Source organism: Oreochromis aureus, linkage group 23 (assembly GCF_013358895.1).
Source record: "Oreochromis aureus strain Israel breed Guangdong linkage group 23, ZZ_aureus, whole genome shotgun sequence".
Classification (NCBI taxonomy): Eukaryota; Metazoa; Chordata; class Actinopteri; order Cichliformes; family Cichlidae; genus Oreochromis; species Oreochromis aureus.
The window spans coordinates 39,829,361-39,847,894 of NC_052963.1; the positions used below are offsets into that span (position 1 = coordinate 39,829,361).

Below are 18,534 nucleotides of genomic sequence, written 5' to 3' on the forward strand. Positions count from 1 at the left end.
GGCATAAAGTTTTACTGGATATTGAAAAGCATTTATAGAACACCTTTCTAGTCTTACTGAGCACTCAAAGCACCTTAGTATGTTTAAAGTGTTTCATTTTATGGTGTCTTGTCACTATTCTCTCCTAAAGCCTGTTAAAATTATTTAGTCATGACTCAAAGACACACCGTGATGTATTTGTAACAGAAAATAATTTTACATTTAAAGGAATAAGACTCATTTTAAATTTGCTCAGTAAATTGATTCTGGCAGCCATTCTTAGAATTAATTCTGCTGTTAATTCTTATACTAGATTTGTATTCAGTATTAAACAAACACTTATCTATCTGTTGATAGATAACATGTAATTCTTTGCAGTCCAGAGAAATTTGTTTTATTTGTTTCAGATGCAAAGTTCACAGAACAGTTTGCTTGGTAAAAAGGGCAGTTTTATCCACATCATCAAATGTTCTTTTTACAAATTTAATTTAAGTACAACATATATTTAAAAACAGAGGATAATATCTGAAGTAATTTGCCTTAATATAGATAAAGACTCAAGTTAGTATTAGCTTATGGCATCATGTGACACCTAATTGTGTTCAGTCAGTAGTTACTAACACATGTACATTATTTTCCAAGGTTGTCTAACCATTATTATGTATTATGTAAGCAGATTGTATTGTTTTATATAGCACTTTTCACAGATAAAACTCAAAGTGCTTCACAATAAAACACAAGAAATAAAAGTATAACAGCAATTAGGATTGTTCCATGCATATTGTGTCTTACTATGTGAAATGTTCATTACATCTTATACAGAGTATATTTTCAGTAGCAGATGAGTTATATGAGCACATGCTATTCCTTTTCTGTGGGTTTGTAGTATGCTTTTTCAGTATGCTGTGATTTGGTGATCCCATAAAGCTTGTGGAGTTTGCATGGCATGACATCAGCGAGGCACTGCCAGCATCCTGAACTCCTCAGGAGAGTAGATGAAGCCCATCACACCCTCCAAGCTGGGCATTTCTCCAGGAACAGGAGTCAAGGTGAAGCGTTGGAGCAGGGATACAAGGAAAAGGAAGAGCTCCATTTTGGCCAGGGGCTCACCTATACATACACGTTTACCTGTAGGAAACAGAAGTATTTATCCTGCTGTTCATTTTGCTATCAAATGTACTTTTAATGGAAACTAAAATACACGCCATAAAATTACCTGCTGAAAATGGCAAGAAGGCATCTCTTCTTCGAAATTTGCCCTCTGAGTCCAGGAAATGTTCAGGATTGAAGACATCTGGAGTCTCCCACTCATTTTTATCAAACAGCACAGATGAAAGTATTGTAGTAACAGCTGTGCCCTGAAATAGCGTTATCAGATATTGTTGTAAGATATTTATAAATAATTGAAAGACATATGAAATGAACGTTAATTTCTGGCTCAATCTGGTAAATAATCCCTTACTTTAGGAATGAAATATCCTCCCAGTGTAGAATCTTTACTGGCCATTTTTGGTAATCCCAGTGGAATAATATTTCCAACCCTTTGGGTCTCGTGGATAACAGCATCAGTGTAGGGCAGGTTGGGTCTGTCGGCCAAAGTGGGCAGGCGAGACTGTCCGACCACTCTGTCTATCTCTGCTTGGACTTTCTCTGAAAGGGGAAAGAGAAACAACAACAACAGCCAACTTAATAACCATCATAGTCAGACTGCTCTGAAATCTATTTTCTTCAGGCTGTTCTCATTTCTCTTGTTTGTGCCTGCCCATCTGTCCCCCCTCATTCTGCCTGTGACCTAAAATCTGATGACAATACACCAATGGTTTACAATTTTTCAAATGCATCTGACAGACAGAAGAAAGGGAGTTCTCTCCTTTGGAGTTACAATTAAGGATGCAAAGGTGGATGCGTTATGAAAGTAGTAAACCTGGATTATAGCCTGCAAACTCTTCTTGGAAGAGGAAATCATCCTTTATTTAATCGAAGATGTACAATCTGGGATGTGAGAAAGGGGGATAGAGTAATAAGACACTAACCCTGTATTTCTGGGTAGGTCATCATAAATACTAGGGCCCAGCGTAGAGTGGTGGAAGATGTCTCTGTCCCAGCCTCAATCAGGTCAAGGGTACTGACCAGAAGTGTTTCAATATTAAAGCCAGCACGAGGATCCTCTTTTTTCTAATGTAACAGAAAAATACAGACATTATCCACAGTACTGGGTTCATTTAGGCAATTTACATTATTACCAGTTAATCTCATGATCATAAGGATTGTGTTTTTTGATTAAATGTCTCATTTGGATGGCTGAAGTCTCAGAAACTTTTAAAGGACTCGTTTGGAATCCCGACACAATGTCAGCACATTGGTCACATACAAATCTGACCTATTAGTGGCCAGTATAGACAATTTGGAATTGCTTATGGTTTACATGAAAACATGCTTATTGTTTCAATTAACTTATTAAAAAAGTTAACAGAATAGTATTCATATGCTTCGCAAGAAATGTCTTTGTGTTACTTTCTCCATCTCTGACAGATATGTGTCAAGGAAATCACGAGGGTCATCTGGGTTCCACTCCTCCTGGTGCTTTTCAATTTCTCTGTTTAGGAAAGTCATGATCTCCCGGTAGTTGGCAAGGACAGTCTGGTGAGGTCCTGGCAGGTACTTCATCAAGCCAGGAAAGGCATCATACAGCTGGTGAGGATGATAAACTCTGAGTAAAAGATCAACAACAACATCGCAAGCAATCACAACATGGTAGTTTAAACAAGGAGTACCTGCGTCTGAGCTGAACCAGCAAGCACAACGGCATCATTGTCCAGCTCCAGAATTTTGCGAAAGCTCGGATCAGTGTATTCAAAGCGATGTCCGAAGACCACAGAGGAGATGATGTTACCCACTGCATTTGTCATGATGTAGTGGGGGTTGAATGGTCTTCCTGGGAAGTTGTCAAATTATACTCAAGTCAAGAGAAATCCTGCTACAAAAATGATTTCAGTGCACAGCAATCACTTCAGTCATGTGAATTCCTGCAGCCTACTTGCCTTGCTCCTCCTTGAAAGCTTCACAAAGGAAGTTGCACTCCACTTCAATGTACTTCTCCAGTGACTTTTGGCCTTCTCCAAAGTAACGCAGGTGAGTGTTGGCAAACTTCCTCTGCTTCTTCCAAAGATAACCGTTGCTCATAGATATCCCTTGGAGAATATTATATTGAATTAATAACAAGGAAGCCTCTGCATGGATGTACATCTCCTAGAGCATGAAGTAAAATGTTTTTGAACTGCGAGACTGGGAATGTATAAAGCCCATGCCGGCACAGGGAGAACATGCAAACACAGAAAATCACCAACCACCAAATTCACTGCAGTGAATTCAACCCAAGACGTTCTTGCTGTGAGATGACAGTACTAACCCATGAACCACATTGGTGGCCTAATAAATAAATAAAAAATAATTAAAAAAAATCTTTTAAAGTAGTAAGAAAAGCTTCAAAATGTGTGTAATGGAGCACAAAGTAAAATTATGCACTTAAAGTATTTGTAGAAATTAGGTAAAACTTCAGTAAAATACATCAAAATTTGACTTGAGTAAATCTAATTAGTTGCATTTCACCACAGTACTTCTGATTTAAAGACATAATGATGATAAAAGGTGCTTGTCATTTCCAGATTGGCAGCAATCTAATAAAGCTCGAGACTTGGGGAAGGAGTTGTGATAGGACATGATAGTGATAGTGATAGGACAGTGATAGCACATGCTTTCGTGCACGTGTTTCATACTCACCAATGCCCTTGAATACAACATGGATAAGGGGGACGATTGGTCGATCAAAAAAGCTGTCCAGCTGGCTGACAAGAGCCTCTTTGACCATTTTATATCCTGCGACAAACACCTTCCTCTCACTGCCCCTCCTCAAACTGAACACGGGGCCGTACTTCTGAGCCAGCTGCATTTAGAAATAAAAAAGCTTTTTTGTAAGATTAAAGACATTTCAAGTGGTAGACAATAACATAAACACAGTACTGAAAAGGACCTGAGTTAAAGTCACTAATAAACTTTTGTTTTTAAATTTGAAGTCTTGTTATTCTTTGTCGTTATTTATTGTGCACATTATATTGGCCAGCCTACTGTATGTAAACCAAATTGCACTGTAAGGATCTTCTCCTGCTCACCTCATGCATTGTTTTGTAGTCTACTCCAGTGAAGATATTTCCTAGCAGAGGCAGAGCCCAGGGTCCTGGTGGAAAGTTGTGAGGCCTCCGGTTTCGTATTACATCACTTAAAATTAACAATATAAAACTGAGCAAAAACCAACTAGTAAAATTCATACAACTGAACAAAGCTTGAAAAATCATGGTTGAAGTATCAGAAATCCCTCTGGAGAGAAGCAGTGTGAGTCAGCAAAGAGCACTGTGGTATGTGTGGTGTTATCATCAGGGTGCAAAGTGCTCAGGAAAACGTCAATGTTACATAACACTAATGGACTCTTGGGAACTGTCGGAAGCTGAAATTTTAACTATTCCAGCTGGCTGATGACTGTGAGCTTGTATGTTAAAATGTTAACATACATGTGACTAGTCTAAAGAGCTTGGAAAGAAAAGCGTCTGGACTTCTTTAAGTGACTTGAAGACGTTTCACCTCTCATCCGAGAAGCTTCTTCAGTTGTAAGGTCAAATGGTGGAGAGTCCCAGATTTAAGTCCTAGGGGAGTGTCCCCCAATGGGGTTGTTGAGTCTGTGTTTCCACAGGCCCTGCTAGTTTAGAGACTTATTCCTCACGAAGAACGAAAAACAAGACAGAACATCTTCAACCGGTCTTTTACTCGCTAACGAGGAAAGGCTTGGTCAGAACCAGGCTGTGAAGCTAAATGCTCCTCACCTGTCTTCAGACCAACTCCTTCAAAGAGCAGCTCTCCTCGCAGCTATTTATTGACAAACTGTTACAATACACATCACAGCACAAGCACCTCCCACCGTAAAACCCCCCAATGGTTCTAACACAAGGCACTATGTGTGTGTGTGTGTGTGTGTGTGCGCACGTGTAAGCACGTGTGCAAGAATGTGTGTGTGTGTGTGTGTGTGTGTGTGTGTGTGTGTGTGTGTGTGTGTGTATGTGTGTGTCTGTCTGTCTGTCTGTTTGTGTTCCTGATCACAACTGTTTTTAAGAACATCCTTGATCATAAAGAGAGTAATCTCCCCTACACCCAATATATGGTTCAATTCCTGTATTGGTTCACCATGCACAACACAGGTGAAGCCATAAAAGGGCAGGAAGCTTACCAAACAACAAACAGAATCTTCACATGGGATGTGTCTGTGATAAAACACTACAGCCTCCACCCAGAAACTCGAGAGGCTGGGGAGGGGGACAAAGAAATGTCTTTGATCCTATAGTTTGAACTAAGACTTTACAAATTTAAGAAACACAATGACAACATTCAACAATTTGACTTAACAGGGGTCATGAACCCCCTGTTGATCCTCTACCTAATCACACGAGCCCAGGTGTGAAAATGGGTGTAGGTCACAATCAGCCAAGGTTTCGGGTGAACTCATTCTGAAATCTAGCGCCACCCTATCATGTGATTTCCTGAGGTCAATAGCCCCAGGATGTGAGTGGGCATTAAGGCGTCTGGGAAGGGTTCTCAAAACTGGATTATAGATGACAGACAGTTGGTGTTGTAAACCACCGCCTCTGTTCAAAGACGGTCGTTCACAGTGGATATGATGGCTTCTTTCACTCCTCTTTCAAACCATCTGTCTTCTCTGTCCAAAATGTGAACAGTGGCATCCTCAAAAGAGTGACCTTTGTCCTTCAGATGCAGAGGTTGAGGTGGCTCTTCTATGTTGTGCCATCCATTTATGAAGTGGCTGTTTGGTCTCTCCAGTGTAGAGGTCTGAGCATTCCTCACTACAATGTACAGCATATACTATGTTGTTAAGTTTGTGTTTATGAGTTCTGTCTTTGGGATGAACCAGTTGTTGTCTGAGTGGGTTGCTGGGTCTGAAATGCACCGGGATGTCATGCTTGGAGAAGACTCTCCTGAGTTTTTCTGATAAACTGGCAACATAGGGGATGACAATGTTGTTGCGTTTGTCTTTCTGATCCTCCCTAGTTGGTGTCTGATCTTCTTTTTTTATGTGCCCCTTTGCTGATTTGATGAAAGCCCAATTAGGATAACTACATGTTTGGAGAGCCTGCTTAACGTGTGTGTGTTCCCTCTTTTCCCCTTCAGGCCTAGAGGGAACATTTTCTGCCCAGTGTTGTAGGGTCCTGATTACTCCAAGTTTGTGTTCCAGAGGGTGGTGGGAGTCAAAGAGGAGGTACTGGTCTGTGTGTACTGGCTTCCGGTAAACTTCAATGTTGATGTTTATATTCCCTTCAATGCGCACGACACAGTCCAGGAATGGCAAACAGTTATCCTTTGTGTCTTCCCTGATGAACTTGATGTTTTTATCCACAGCGTTGATGTGAGCAGTGAAGGATTCCACTTCTTGGGTTTTGATTTTGACCCAGATGTTGTCCACATATCTGTACCAGTGGCTGGGTACTCTCCCTTTAAAAAAGCCAAGAGCCTTTCTTTCCACTTCCTTCATGTAAAGGTTGGCTACAATAGGTGACACCGAGGAGCCCATGGCACATTCATATTTTTGTCTGTAAAAACCCTCGTTGTATATAAAATACGTGGTAGTAAGGCAGAGGTCTAACAATGTGCAAATCAGGTCGGGAGTGAAGCTGGTTCTGTCTTCCAAGGATCTGTCTTCTTATAGTCGTTTTCTGACAAGTCTCCACTGCCTCCATGGTAGGTATGCAAGTGAAGAGAGAGACTACATTGAAAGACACCATATTTTCATCTGGCTCAAGTGTAAGTTTCTGGACCTTGTTGGTGAAGTCGGTGGAGTTTTTGATGTGATGTGGGGTGTTCCCCACAAGGGGTGCTAGGATGGTAACAAGGTGTTTAGAGATGTTGTAAGTGGCTGAGTTTATGGTGCCAACAATGGGTCTGAGTGGGACTCCTTCTTTATGGATCTTAGGATAACTTTCTTTTTGTAGCTGCTTGTGGGGTCTCGTTTTAAGGCTTCGTAGGTATTGTTGTCACTGAGGAGTGTAGTAATCTTTGTGTGGTAATCTGTTGTGTTTAGAACCACGGTGCACCTTCCTTTGTCAGCTAGTAATATGGTGATGTCGTGGTCTTCGCTCAGGGAAGCAACGGCCTTCTTTTCTTGTATTGTGAGGTTAGATGGAGGAACGTTAGCACTGGAGAGGGTGGCTGAAACTTTCATCCTGATTTGCTCTGCTTCTGTTTGTGATAATTTATTAATCCTTATGGCGGTCTCTGTGGCTGTGATGAGGTCCACTATGGTCAACTGTTGAGGAGAAATGGCAAAATTGAGTCCTTTGGCTAGCACTTTCTTTTCAGGTTCAGTGAGATTCCTGTCTGAAAAGTTCTTTACCCATTTTTCCTGACTGTCTTCAGGTGTGAAGTCTTCCTGTTCCTCTCTGTGTGGTGTAGGTTCTGATTGAGAAGTAAAGGTTTTTGTTAATAAAGTGTGGAATTTCCTGAGTTGTCTTTCTTTTCCTCTAGAATGTTGGGCCCGCTGAACCTTGTCCACAAACTTGTGAACCTCTTTTAAAATAGGGGAGGGTAGAAGTGGTTTCAGTTCCTGCAGAGTCTGGCTAATTTTGTTCATCGATAGGGCATCAATAGTGAAATGGACCCGTCTTCTCCTTTCACTTAGAAGTTGATTTTGTGCTCTCCCGAGAATCAACTCTGCTCTGTATCCCCTGACCGTGGATCCAAGGTCAAAATTCCTTTATTTGCTTTCAGCTGTTTAAGATTCTCAAGCTTTTTGACCTTCACACTATCTTCATGCTATGATACAAGGAGAGGAGTTGAAGGCAGGGATCAAAGATGTGCAATCTGGGATATGAGAAATGGGGATAGATTTATAAGGCACTAACCCTGTATTTCTGGGTAGGTCATCATAAATATTAAGGCCCAGCGTAGAGTGGTGGAAGATGTTTCTGTCCCAGCCTCAATCAGGTCAAGGGTACAAACCAGAAGCATTTCAATATTAAATCCAGCATGAGGATCTTCTTTTTTCTAATGTAACCGAAAAATACATGTCATGATCATAAGAATTGTGTTTTTGATTACTTGATTCATTCAGATGGCTGAAGTCTACATGTGACTAGTAGAAGGTATATCAAAGTTTGTTTGTTTGGGTTTTTTCAGAAATTTTTCACATTTGGAAAGTATAATATTCCACATCTTTATGCATGCTCAATCATCCCGGTAAGTAAATCCCCAAAAGTTGATTCTGTTCATCTGGACGTAGAAAAGAATCAGCTTTTGGAAATTTACTTACCTGGATGATTAAGAATGCAACAAGACATTTGCATAGTGACTGAAACTAGTACCACTAAAGGAACAATGGGCTGGGAGGTCAGTTCCTTGATCATTAATATGCAAATGTACTGTTTATAATATTGTGGAATCCTGCAGTCAGCTGAGACTGAAGATGTCAGTTGGATGAGTGACGAAACTTTTCTCCCACTGAAAACGCTACATCCAGATGAACAGAATCAACTTTTGGGGATATATTTCACAGTTTACAAGGTGGTCAGCTGGTAAAGATATCAGTTATGAATGCTGAGGTTATTGTGACTTCATTCATTTTTATTAAGAAAAAATAGTTTTGCCACTGTACTTGGACTTAGTTGATTTCTCTTTTTGGAAATAATCATTTTGGCTTTGGAGAAACCCTTTTCACATTGGCACTGAGGAAGCAGGGCTACACAAGTATTCCACAGCAAGCGTGTATAGCTCAACACTCAAAGTTCAGACGTCATCACTGACACCATTTGCCCTTAAAGAAGCAAGCCTCGATACCCTTCATAAGAAAACGACCTAGGGTTCTTGACACATGCTCCAAAGCCTCGGCACAGTGTGTATCACTAGTTTGAGGTCAAGATGAAAGACCAAATTGGCGGATGTTGCCCAATAGCCATGGGCTTTAGTTTCCTTAGGTCCTATATAATATTCTAAGGCTACGTCCACACGTACACGGGTATTTTTGAAAACGGAGATTTTCCGTTTTCGTTTTAAAAAAATAATCCCGTCCACACGTAAACGCAGACATGAAGGAAAACGCTGCTAGGAACATGCCAAAGCAACAGGGGGCGATATATTCCTAACAGTGTAGAAATGTTGGCCAATCAGAAGTCTAGAAGCCTCGGTAGGAAATAGTAAACAAAGATGGGGCATAGAAGCAGAACCGAGTCTATGTGTGGAGGGACAGTAACTGTGTGTGTATATGTAACCATTTAAACACTGCAGGGAGTACAATTAACAGTAACAGTATTGTAGAAATTCATTTCACCGAAACAATAACGTGGCGCACAGTGTGACGTCAAAAAAGGCGCACACCTTTGACGCTGCGTTTTCTCCGTTTTCCTCGTCCACACGTAAATGCAAAAATGGAGTTTTCGAAAATATCCACCCTGGCAGGCGTTTTTAGAAATCTCCGTTTTCAGTGACCAAAACGCCGCTTCGTGTGTGGATTTAAAGGTCCAAACGCATAGATAAATCTGCGTTTTCAAAAATACCCGGGTACGTGTGGACGTAGCCTAAGTTTGTCTTTATATTGTTTTCCTTTTCTTTTGTTGTACATACCATCAGTCCAAGCTGCTTTGTTATAAGCGTTTGTAAATAAATTGGACATCAGGTGAAGACAATTCCTGTCTCCAAGTGTTCCTTCTTCAACAACATGAGATAAATGAAATAAATCACATTGCTATGTTTGTCAAGGGCAACCAAAAGAAAATAAATGTTGATCACATTTTTAATAATTCAGTCCACATTTGCAAACAGATTTTAATACGTTTTTAAAGCTCACCACTCCTACTCATGTTCTTTCCTTTTCAACCAGAACATAACAACTCCTTTAACTCTAACCCACTTCCAATGTGCAAACAGGGAACTCAAGGTCCAAAGCAGTTTGGGCATAAAGTTTTACTGGATATTGAAAAGCATTTATAGAACACCTTTCTAGTCTTACTGAGCACTCAAAGCATTTTAGTATGTTTAAAGTGTTTCATTTTATGGTGTCTTGTCACTATTCCCTCCTTAAGCCTGTAAGAGTTATTTAGTCATGACTCAAAGACACACCGTGATGTATTTGTAAGAGAAAATAATTTTACATTTAAAGGAATAAGACTCATTTTAAATTTGCTCAGTAAATTGATTCTGGCAGCCATTCTTAGAATTAATTCTGCTGTTAATTCTTATACTAGATTTGTATTCAGTATTAAACAAACACTTATCTATCTGTTGATAGGTAACATGTAATCTTTTGCAGTCCAGAGAAATTTGTTTTATCATGAAAGGAAATTGCATTTCTAATAGTTGTAAAAAGATGCAAAGTTCACAGAACAGTTTGTTTGTCAAAGTATTGTAAAGTCTAATAGACAAAAATAGATAAAAAGAGCAGTTGAATCCACATGTCATCAAACTTTATTTTTGTTAATTTAATTTCAATACAACATATATTTAAAGAAGTAATTTGCCTTAATATAGATAAAGTTAGTATTAGCATATGGCATCATGTGGCACCTAATTGTGTTCAGTCAGTTGTTATAATGCGTGCACATTATTTTTTCAAGGTTGTCTAACCATTATTATGTATTATGTAAGCAAACTTTATTGTTTTATATAGCACTTTTCACAGATAAAACTCAAAGTGCTTCACAGTAAAAGACAAGAAATAAAAGTACAACAACAGTCGGCACTGTGACATGCATATTGTGTCTTACTATGTGAAATGTTCATTAAATGTTTTACAGAGTATATTTTCACGCTATTGCTTCTTTCCGGGTTTCTAGTATGCTTTTTCAGTATGCTGTGATTTGATGATCCCATAAAGCTTGTGGAGTTTCATTTAATTCATCTTTGTGTTTGCATGGCATGACCTCAGCGAGTCACTGCCAGCATCCTGAACTCCTCGGGAGAGTAGGTGAAGCCCATCACACCCTCCAAGCTCGGCATTTCTCCGGGAACAGGAGTGAAAGTGAAGCGTTGGAGCAGAGACGCAAAGAAAAGGAAGAGCTGCATTTTGGCCAGGGGCTCACCGATACACACACGTTTACCTGTGGGAAACAGAAGTATTTATCCTGCTTTTCATTTTGCTATCAAATGTACTCTTAATGGAAACTTAAGTACACGCTATAAAATTACCTGCTGAAAATGGCAAGAAGGCATCTCTTCTTCGAAATTTGCCCTCTGAGTCCAGGAAATGTTCAGGATTGAAGACATCTGGAGTCTCCCACTCATTTTTATCAAACAGCACAGATGAAAGTATCGTAGTAATAGCCGTGCCCTGAAATTTCATTATAAGATGTTGTTATCAGCTATTTATAAATAATTGAAAGACATGAAATGAACGTTAATTTCTGGCTCAGTCTGGTAAATAATCCCTTACTTTAGGAATGAAGTATCCTCCCAGTGTAGAATCTTTACTGGCCATTTTTGGGAATCCCAATGGAACAATATTTCCAACCCTTTGGGTCTCGTGGATAACAGCATCAGTGTAGGGCAGGTTGGGTCTGTCGGCCAAAGTGGGCAGGCGAGACTGTCCGACCACTCTGTCTATCTCTGCCTGCACTTTTTCTGAAAGGGGAAACAGTAACAACTAAAGCAGCCAACTTAATAACCATCATAGTCAGACCGGTCTAAAATCTATATTCTTCAGGCTGTTCTCATTTTTCTCATTTGTGCCTGCCCATCTATCCCCCCTCATCCTGCTTGTGACCTAAAATCTGATGACAATACACCAATGATTTACAATTCTTAAAATGCATTTGACAGACAGAAGAAAGGGAGTTCTCTCCTTTGGAGTTACAATCAAGGATGCAAAGCTGTATCCATTATGAAAGTGGCCCACCTAGAATTTAACCTGCAAATTCGTCTTGGAGGAGGAAACCATCCTTTATTTGCTTTCAGCTGTTTAAGATTCTCAAGCTTTTTGCCCTTCACTTTTTCTTCCTGCTATGATAAAGGAGAGTTGAAAGCAGGGATCGAAGATGTGCAAATCTGGGATATGAGAAAGGGGGATAGAGTAATAAGACACTAACCCTGTATTTCTGGGTAGTTCATCATAAATACTAGAGCCCAGCGTAGAGTGGTGGAAGCTGTCTCTGTCCCAGCCTCAATCAGATCAAGGGTACTGACCAGAAGTGTTTCAATATTAAAGCCAGCACGAGGATCCTCTTTTTTCTAATGTAACCGAAAAATACAGACATTATCCACAGTACCTGGTTCATTTAGGCAATTTACATTATTACCAGTTAATCTCATGATCATAAGGATTGTGTTTTTTGTTTAACTGATTCATTTGGGTGGCTGAAATCTCAGAAACTTTTAAAGGGCTTCTTTTGAATCCCAACACAGTGCTGTCACATTACAAATCTGACCTATTAGTGGTCAGTATAGACAATTTGGAATTGTTATGGTTTACATGAAAACATGCTTATTGTTTCAATTATCCATCCATCCATCCATCCATTCGCTTCCGCTTATCCTTTTCAGGTTGTTTCAATTAAAGTTTTTTAAAAAGTGTGAGTACAAGAAAATAATTATTAGAATATAATGTGTTAAATTTGTTTAGATCACAGTAATAAGGAAGGATTTGTCTCTGTGTTTCAGTTTGGTTTAGCTGTGGCCTGAGAGTGTGTAATTCTTTAGAGAGAAAGGAATTTATGGACACTGGGGGTCTGGTGTCATAAATAAAAGGAGTCAGGAAGCTACAGTTGGGGGTTGCTGATGCTGATGCTTGTACCTTTAATAAAAACTCATAATTGCCATTACTTAGAAGTAGGCTTGCAGGAGACTCTCCACCTTATCTGTAAATGTAAGACAATGGCCCAGTGAATGCAGAGTGGGGGTCTCAATATTTGTAATATGTTATTTCTGTTTTGTATGTTGTGTAGAGGAATTTGGTTTAACTTGGGTGAGATTACTTTTATGACCCCCAGGAAGTACGTATACAGAGACACACACAAACAGTGCTTTGACTGTTACGACGCACCCACACTTACATGCACATTCACTCACGTGCACACACATACCAGGTATCCGCACACAGTCATTCACGTGCACTCACATAGGCACACGGGTACGCGCACACACAGGCACTCACGTGCTCGTGCACATAGACACAGACACAGAGTTTACAGCATACCATGGGGGGATTTATGATAGGGCTGCTTCTATAAAGCTGGCTGTGACTAACAAAGGGGTGAAGATTTTGCAGAGGGACACACCGGCCTCGTCTTCCCTTCTAGAAGTGCATGCTTAAATGAAGATGAATAAAGATGAATAAAGATTTTGTAAAAATGGCTACTGAGTTCCGGTGCCGTTTCTGGATTCCTCGACGAATAAAGAACCGGGGCAAAACTGATTTCGTAACAAAAGTTAACAGAATAGTATTCATATGCTTCGCTAGAAATGTTTTTGTGTTACCTTCTCCATCTCTGACAGATATGCATCAGTGAAATCACGAGGGTCATCTGGGTTCCACTCCTCCTGGTGCTTTTCAATTTCTCTGTTTAAGAAAGCCACAATCTCCCTGTAGTTGGCAAGGACAGTCTGGTGAGGTCCTGGCAGGTACTTCATCAAGCCAGGAAAGGCATCATACAGCTGGTGAGGATGATAAACTCTGAGTAAAAGATCAACAACAACATCGCAAGCGATCACAACATGGTAGTTTAAACAAGGAGTACCTGCGTCTGAGCTGAACCAGCAAGCACAACAGCATCATTGTCCAGCTCCAGAATTTTGCGAAAGCTCGGATCAGTGTATTCAAAGCGATGTCCAAAGACCACAGAGGAGATGATGTTACCCACTGCATTTGTTACGATGTAATGAGGGTTGAATGGTCTTCCTGTGAAGATGTCAAAATATAATTAAGTCAAGAGAAATCCTGCTACAAAAATGATTTCAGTGCACAGCAATCACTTCAGTCATGTGAATTCCTGCAGCCTACTTGCCTTGCTCCTCCTTGAAAGCTTCACAAAGGAAGTTGCACTCCACTTCAATGTACTTCTCCAGTGACTTTTGGCCTTCTCCAAAGTAACGCAGGTGAGTGTTGGCAAACTTCCTCTGCTTCTTCCACAGGTAACCGTTGCTCAGCGCTATACCTATGACAATATTATACTGAATTAATAACAAGTGTAATGGAATTTCTTTCACTTAGCACTTAGCAGCAAACATCATCAAGGACAGCTCCCACCCTGGCTTCAACATGTTCAGCCTGCTTCCCTCAGGGAAGCGCTACAGGTGCATCAACACTAAAACCCACAGACTCAAAAACAGTTTCTTCCCCAAAGCGATAACCACCCTGAACTCACACATGCACCGATAACACAGCCCCCCACTTCCCACTTCCTCTATGGACCACCACTATTTATACCAATTCTATGTGCAATAACTGTATATACATAAACACTATTTATACCAATTCCATGTGCAATAACTCAACTGTACATACATAACACTATTTATTACATATTGTTTACGGTTTGTAAATTGTACATTTTATATATATATATACATCTTCTTCCCTATGTTAATACTGTCCATATGTATATAGTGCTGCAGAACTGTACCCCCCCCCCCCAAACATGTTTACACTGAGTAGGAGATGCTCTGTATCTCATTGTACAGCTGTATAATGACAATAAAGGCATTCTATTCTATTCTATTCTATTATGTATTAATCACGTTATTGTAATGCCTTGGTGATTTTAACATGTCTGACACTCATACTGTAAGACAAATGGTGGGGGTCTATTTAGGAAGTTGGGGGAAGCAGACAACTCCACAGGAGGGAGAGTCTTTTGTCTCTTCGAGGACTCTGGGGGGGTAGCAAGGGGGTGTAAACCTTAAGGTGTGAAACAACTGTGTACTGCCTTTTGTTCCTGGAGAAGGTATTTAACTGAGAGCCACACTAGGCTCAGTGAGACTCTGCTGACCCTGCCCCGTGGTCATGCAGGCTCTCCATCAAGCTTGGTTTTCTGTTCTTTGTGTGTTTTGATTAAAGAATGTTAGCTACCGCTCATCTGCAGGCTTTATTTAAGTGGAAAACTTCCACAACACAAGGAAGTCTCTGCATTAATGTACATCTTGTAGGGCACGGCGTAAAATGTTTTTGGACTGTGAAAGGAAACATGGGAGCTAATAAAGCCCATGCAGGTACAGGGAGAACATGCACACGTCACACAGAAAATCATCAACTACCAAATTCACTGCAGTGAATCAACCCAAGATGTTCTTGCCGTGTGTAATGTGTGTAATGGAGAACACATTAAAATATGTACCTAAAGTTTCCAGAAAGTAGGTAAAATTTGACTTACTAGTTGCATTTCACCACAGGACTTCTGATTTAATGCTATGATAATGATAAAGGTGCTTATCATTTCCAAATGGCAAAAATTTAATACAGTTTAAGACTTGGGGAAGGAAGTTGGTACACCCAAAAATCTATGTGATAGCACATGCTTTCGTGCACGTGTTTTAACTACTCACCAATGCCCTTGAATGTAACATGGAAAAGAGGGACGATTGGTCGATCAACAAAGCTGTCCAGCTGGCTGACAAGAGCCTCTTTGACCATTTTATATCCTGCAACAAACACCATCCTCTCACTGCCCCTCCTCAAACTGAACACGGGGCCGTACTTCTGAGCCAGCTGCATTTAGAAATAAATCAAGAGAAATGTTTCACAGTTGGTATTCCTTTAGAAGTAAAGACTTTTTATTAAAAACCCTTCAAGTGGTAGACAATAACATAAACACAGTAGTGAAACGGACCTGAGCTGGAGTCACTAATAACTCACTGAAAGTTTTAAATGTTTTTAAAGTTGAAGTCTTGTTATTATCTTTTGTTATTCATTGTGCACATTATATTGGCCAGCCTACTGTGTGCAAATTGCACTGTAAAGATCTTCTCCTGCTCACCTCATGCATTGTTTTGTAGTCTACTCCAGTGAAGACATTTCCTAGCAGAGGCACAGCCCAGGGTCCTGGTGGAAAGTTGCGAGGCCTCCGGTTTCGTATTACGTCATTTAAAATTAACAATACAAAACCGAGCAAAAGCCAACTAGTAAAATTCATACAATCAAAGAAAGCTTGAAAAATCATGGTTGAAGTATCAGAAATCCCTCTGCAGAGAAGCAGGGCGACCCAGCAAAGAGTACTGTGGTATGTGTGGTGTTATCAACAGGCTGCAGAGTGCACAGGAAAAAGAGGACCCAAACATGTTACATAACACTAATGGACTCTTGGGAACTGTCAGAAGCTGGAATTTGAACTGTTTCAGCTGGCTGATGACTGTGAGCTTGTGTGTTTAACATACATGCAAGTAGTAAAAGATATATTATTAGTTTTTTTGTTTGTTTGTTTCACAATAACTTATTTTGTGGTGTATTTTCAAAAAGCTTCACACTTGAAAAATATCAGTATTACAAAGTTCACAAATATGAAGTGAAAGGTAATGCGGGGGTGGTCATCTGGTGAGATAAACAATTCAGGCAGGAAGTAGTAATGAGGAAAGAGGCAAAGCACTTCCAAAGTTCATTCAGGGACAATAACTAACAGCTCAAAGAATACAAAAGCTCTGCTTCAGTGAGTACTGAGACTGAAAACCCAGCTGTGCTCGATGGGGAGTCAACTTATGGAGGAAAATGATTAGATGATCCAATAAAGGCTCTGTAATTCTTATATATTTTATTTGTTCTCGTTTCATGTGCACAATGTTAAATATCCATGTTTTATAGGAAATAGTAACTCATCACACAAAAATAAAAACAATCATGTACTACACATTTTAGAATCTAAAGGGCAAGAATGATAAGTAAAGCACAGATAGAAATATAAACACGAGTCGAGTGAGGACAGAATTAAAAATATAGTTTTGAAGAAGCAGTACAAGAAAGGCAAGCTAAATATGTTTTATACAAGTATACCATCTCAATGACTGTATCTCTACTTTTCAGCATTTTTGTGTTTGACCACCTCCAAATTTTACACAGAATTTATGATCCTGCTTCTGGTTTTCTTTGCAGTGACGCATTGGAAGAAATGATTCTTTCCCTGTCGAAATTTTTAGTTTTTTGTTGTTTTGGCCTTTTAAGGGTAGAAAATCTTACGCGTGGAACACAAACACTGTTAAATCCATGGCCAACTTTAGCTTAGCTTAGAGTATTTCATGAACTGTTGTTGTTTAAAGAAGAGGGAGTGATTGTGGAAATTTAATCAATGCAGCGATTGTGAAGAGTGCAGTCCTTCAAAAAAGCAACAATGAGTAGGTAGATGTTCATGATGTTACATGTCAGCTGAATGCTGATTGGTTAAAGAACTTAGCTTGATCAGGAGATCACCATCAAAAGGAAGAAGGGGGAAAACACATCAGTGACAAAAAACCCCTTGATTTCACCTCACAACAAAGAAGTTGTTTTTCTTTATTTTCTGTCTTCTGACTGGGACGTACATACATAAAAACAAGTCATACTACCCAAACATTTTTAAGTGCCCACATTACAGGTTGGTCCAAATATTGGTGAGACTGTCAGATGTGTGTACAAAGCTGCAAACAGAGCCTGTTTGAATCCTATTAATAAAACTATACTGGGTTTTTAAATGCTGGACCATAAATCTTGCATCATATACACATGCCATTTTTCTGTTAACTGTGCTCCCAATGTCTGTCATTATTATTTAGAAACTAGTAATAAAGGATTATGGCTTGTTATGTGTCCTTAATTGATTAGTTAGCATGCATTAAGAGAACGTAGCATCTTATGGCCACAATCACCTTCTCTGTATTAAAAACTTATTTTTAATTTAATCACATTTTTCTAAAACCCAAATTAAAATTGGCATTTTTGTCAGGAAAGTATTACTTTAGCTGTTTAGCTTAATTTAAGCGTAATTATTGAAGACTATTTTGCTGATACTCTTTGAAATGTCTTGTGAAGTGTCCAAGTGTTTCCAATTTTCTACTTTGACAGTATAAAAAAGGTGTAACAGCCATAATCTCTGCTGTGTTTGTGCTACTATGGTTGTATTGTTTTTGGTCATATAGCTTTGCCACTACTGGAGGGAAAACAGATGTAAAGCAAGAAACTCGTTATAGTGAATCAAATCTGACTGATAAAAGTTCAAACTGCTTTTTGACCCTCTCACTGTTGCTTTATGCTAGTTTTTTTTTTTTTCCATTTCCTAATGTTCCTCTTTATTTTACAGGTACATTTTGATGAGGCCTCTAGTAACCTTACTGAAGAATATTGCTGGTTTAGGTGGGATTTCTAACTACCTGAAACAGAGCCAGGTTATATTGTCTAGTGGTTTCCCAACTCAGGAGTTGGACCTCTAAAAGTGTCAAAGTCAGATTAATGTAGTGGAGCAAATACATTAAATATTTCACCAAAATGTTGTGCTGTTTAATCACAGTGATCATAAAACGAAGGGCCATTATAAGGAGTCTGCATGAATAAAAAAAGCA

General features: G+C 39.5%; 2 protein-coding genes across 2 annotated transcripts; both read right to left on the minus strand.

The window, feature by feature from the left end:
• Positions 1-350: 350 nt before the first annotated feature.
• LOC116331240 (cytochrome P450 2J2-like) lies at positions 351-4,600 on the minus strand. The gene is made up of 9 exons (XM_031753849.2): positions 4,149-4,600; positions 3,760-3,922; positions 3,021-3,170; positions 2,754-2,914; positions 2,494-2,670; positions 2,013-2,154; positions 1,442-1,629; positions 1,196-1,337; positions 351-1,107 (listed from the first exon to the last, which is right to left on the minus strand). The coding sequence occupies exons 1-9, from the start codon at positions 4,329-4,331 to the stop codon at positions 932-934; spliced, it is 1,482 nt and encodes a 493-aa protein (XP_031609709.2). The 5' UTR covers positions 4,332-4,600; the 3' UTR covers positions 351-931.
• Positions 4,601-10,468: 5,868 nt separating this feature from the next.
• LOC116331241 (cytochrome P450 2J2-like) lies at positions 10,469-16,263 on the minus strand. The gene is made up of 9 exons (XM_031753851.2): positions 15,990-16,263; positions 15,559-15,721; positions 14,022-14,171; positions 13,755-13,915; positions 13,495-13,671; positions 12,108-12,249; positions 11,456-11,643; positions 11,212-11,353; positions 10,469-11,123 (listed from the first exon to the last, which is right to left on the minus strand). The coding sequence occupies exons 1-9, from the start codon at positions 16,170-16,172 to the stop codon at positions 10,948-10,950; spliced, it is 1,482 nt and encodes a 493-aa protein (XP_031609711.1). The 5' UTR covers positions 16,173-16,263; the 3' UTR covers positions 10,469-10,947.
• Positions 16,264-18,534: the final 2,271 nt, after the last annotated feature.

Coding starts and splice junctions, on each gene's coding strand:
- LOC116331240 (XM_031753849.2), bottom strand. CDS start 4,331: ATGATTTTTCAAGCTTTGTTCAGTTGTATGAATTTTACTAGTTGGTTT. Junction 2,155..2,493: donor ATCTGTCAGAGATGGAGAAA/GTAACACAAAGA, acceptor CTGTTACATTAG/AAAAAAGAGGATCCTCGTGC. Junction 1,108..1,195: donor CTTCTTGCCATTTTCAGCAG/GTAATTTTATGG, acceptor TGTTTCCTACAG/GTAAACGTGTATGTATAGGT.
- LOC116331241 (XM_031753851.2), bottom strand. CDS start 16,172: ATGATTTTTCAAGCTTTCTTTGATTGTATGAATTTTACTAGTTGGCTT. Junction 13,916..14,021: donor AGCTTTCAAGGAGGAGCAAG/GCAAGTAGGCTG, acceptor ACATCTTCACAG/GAAGACCATTCAACCCTCAT. Junction 11,354..11,455: donor GAGGATACTTCATTCCTAAA/GTAAGGGATTAT, acceptor ATGAAATTTCAG/GGCACGGCTATTACTACGAT.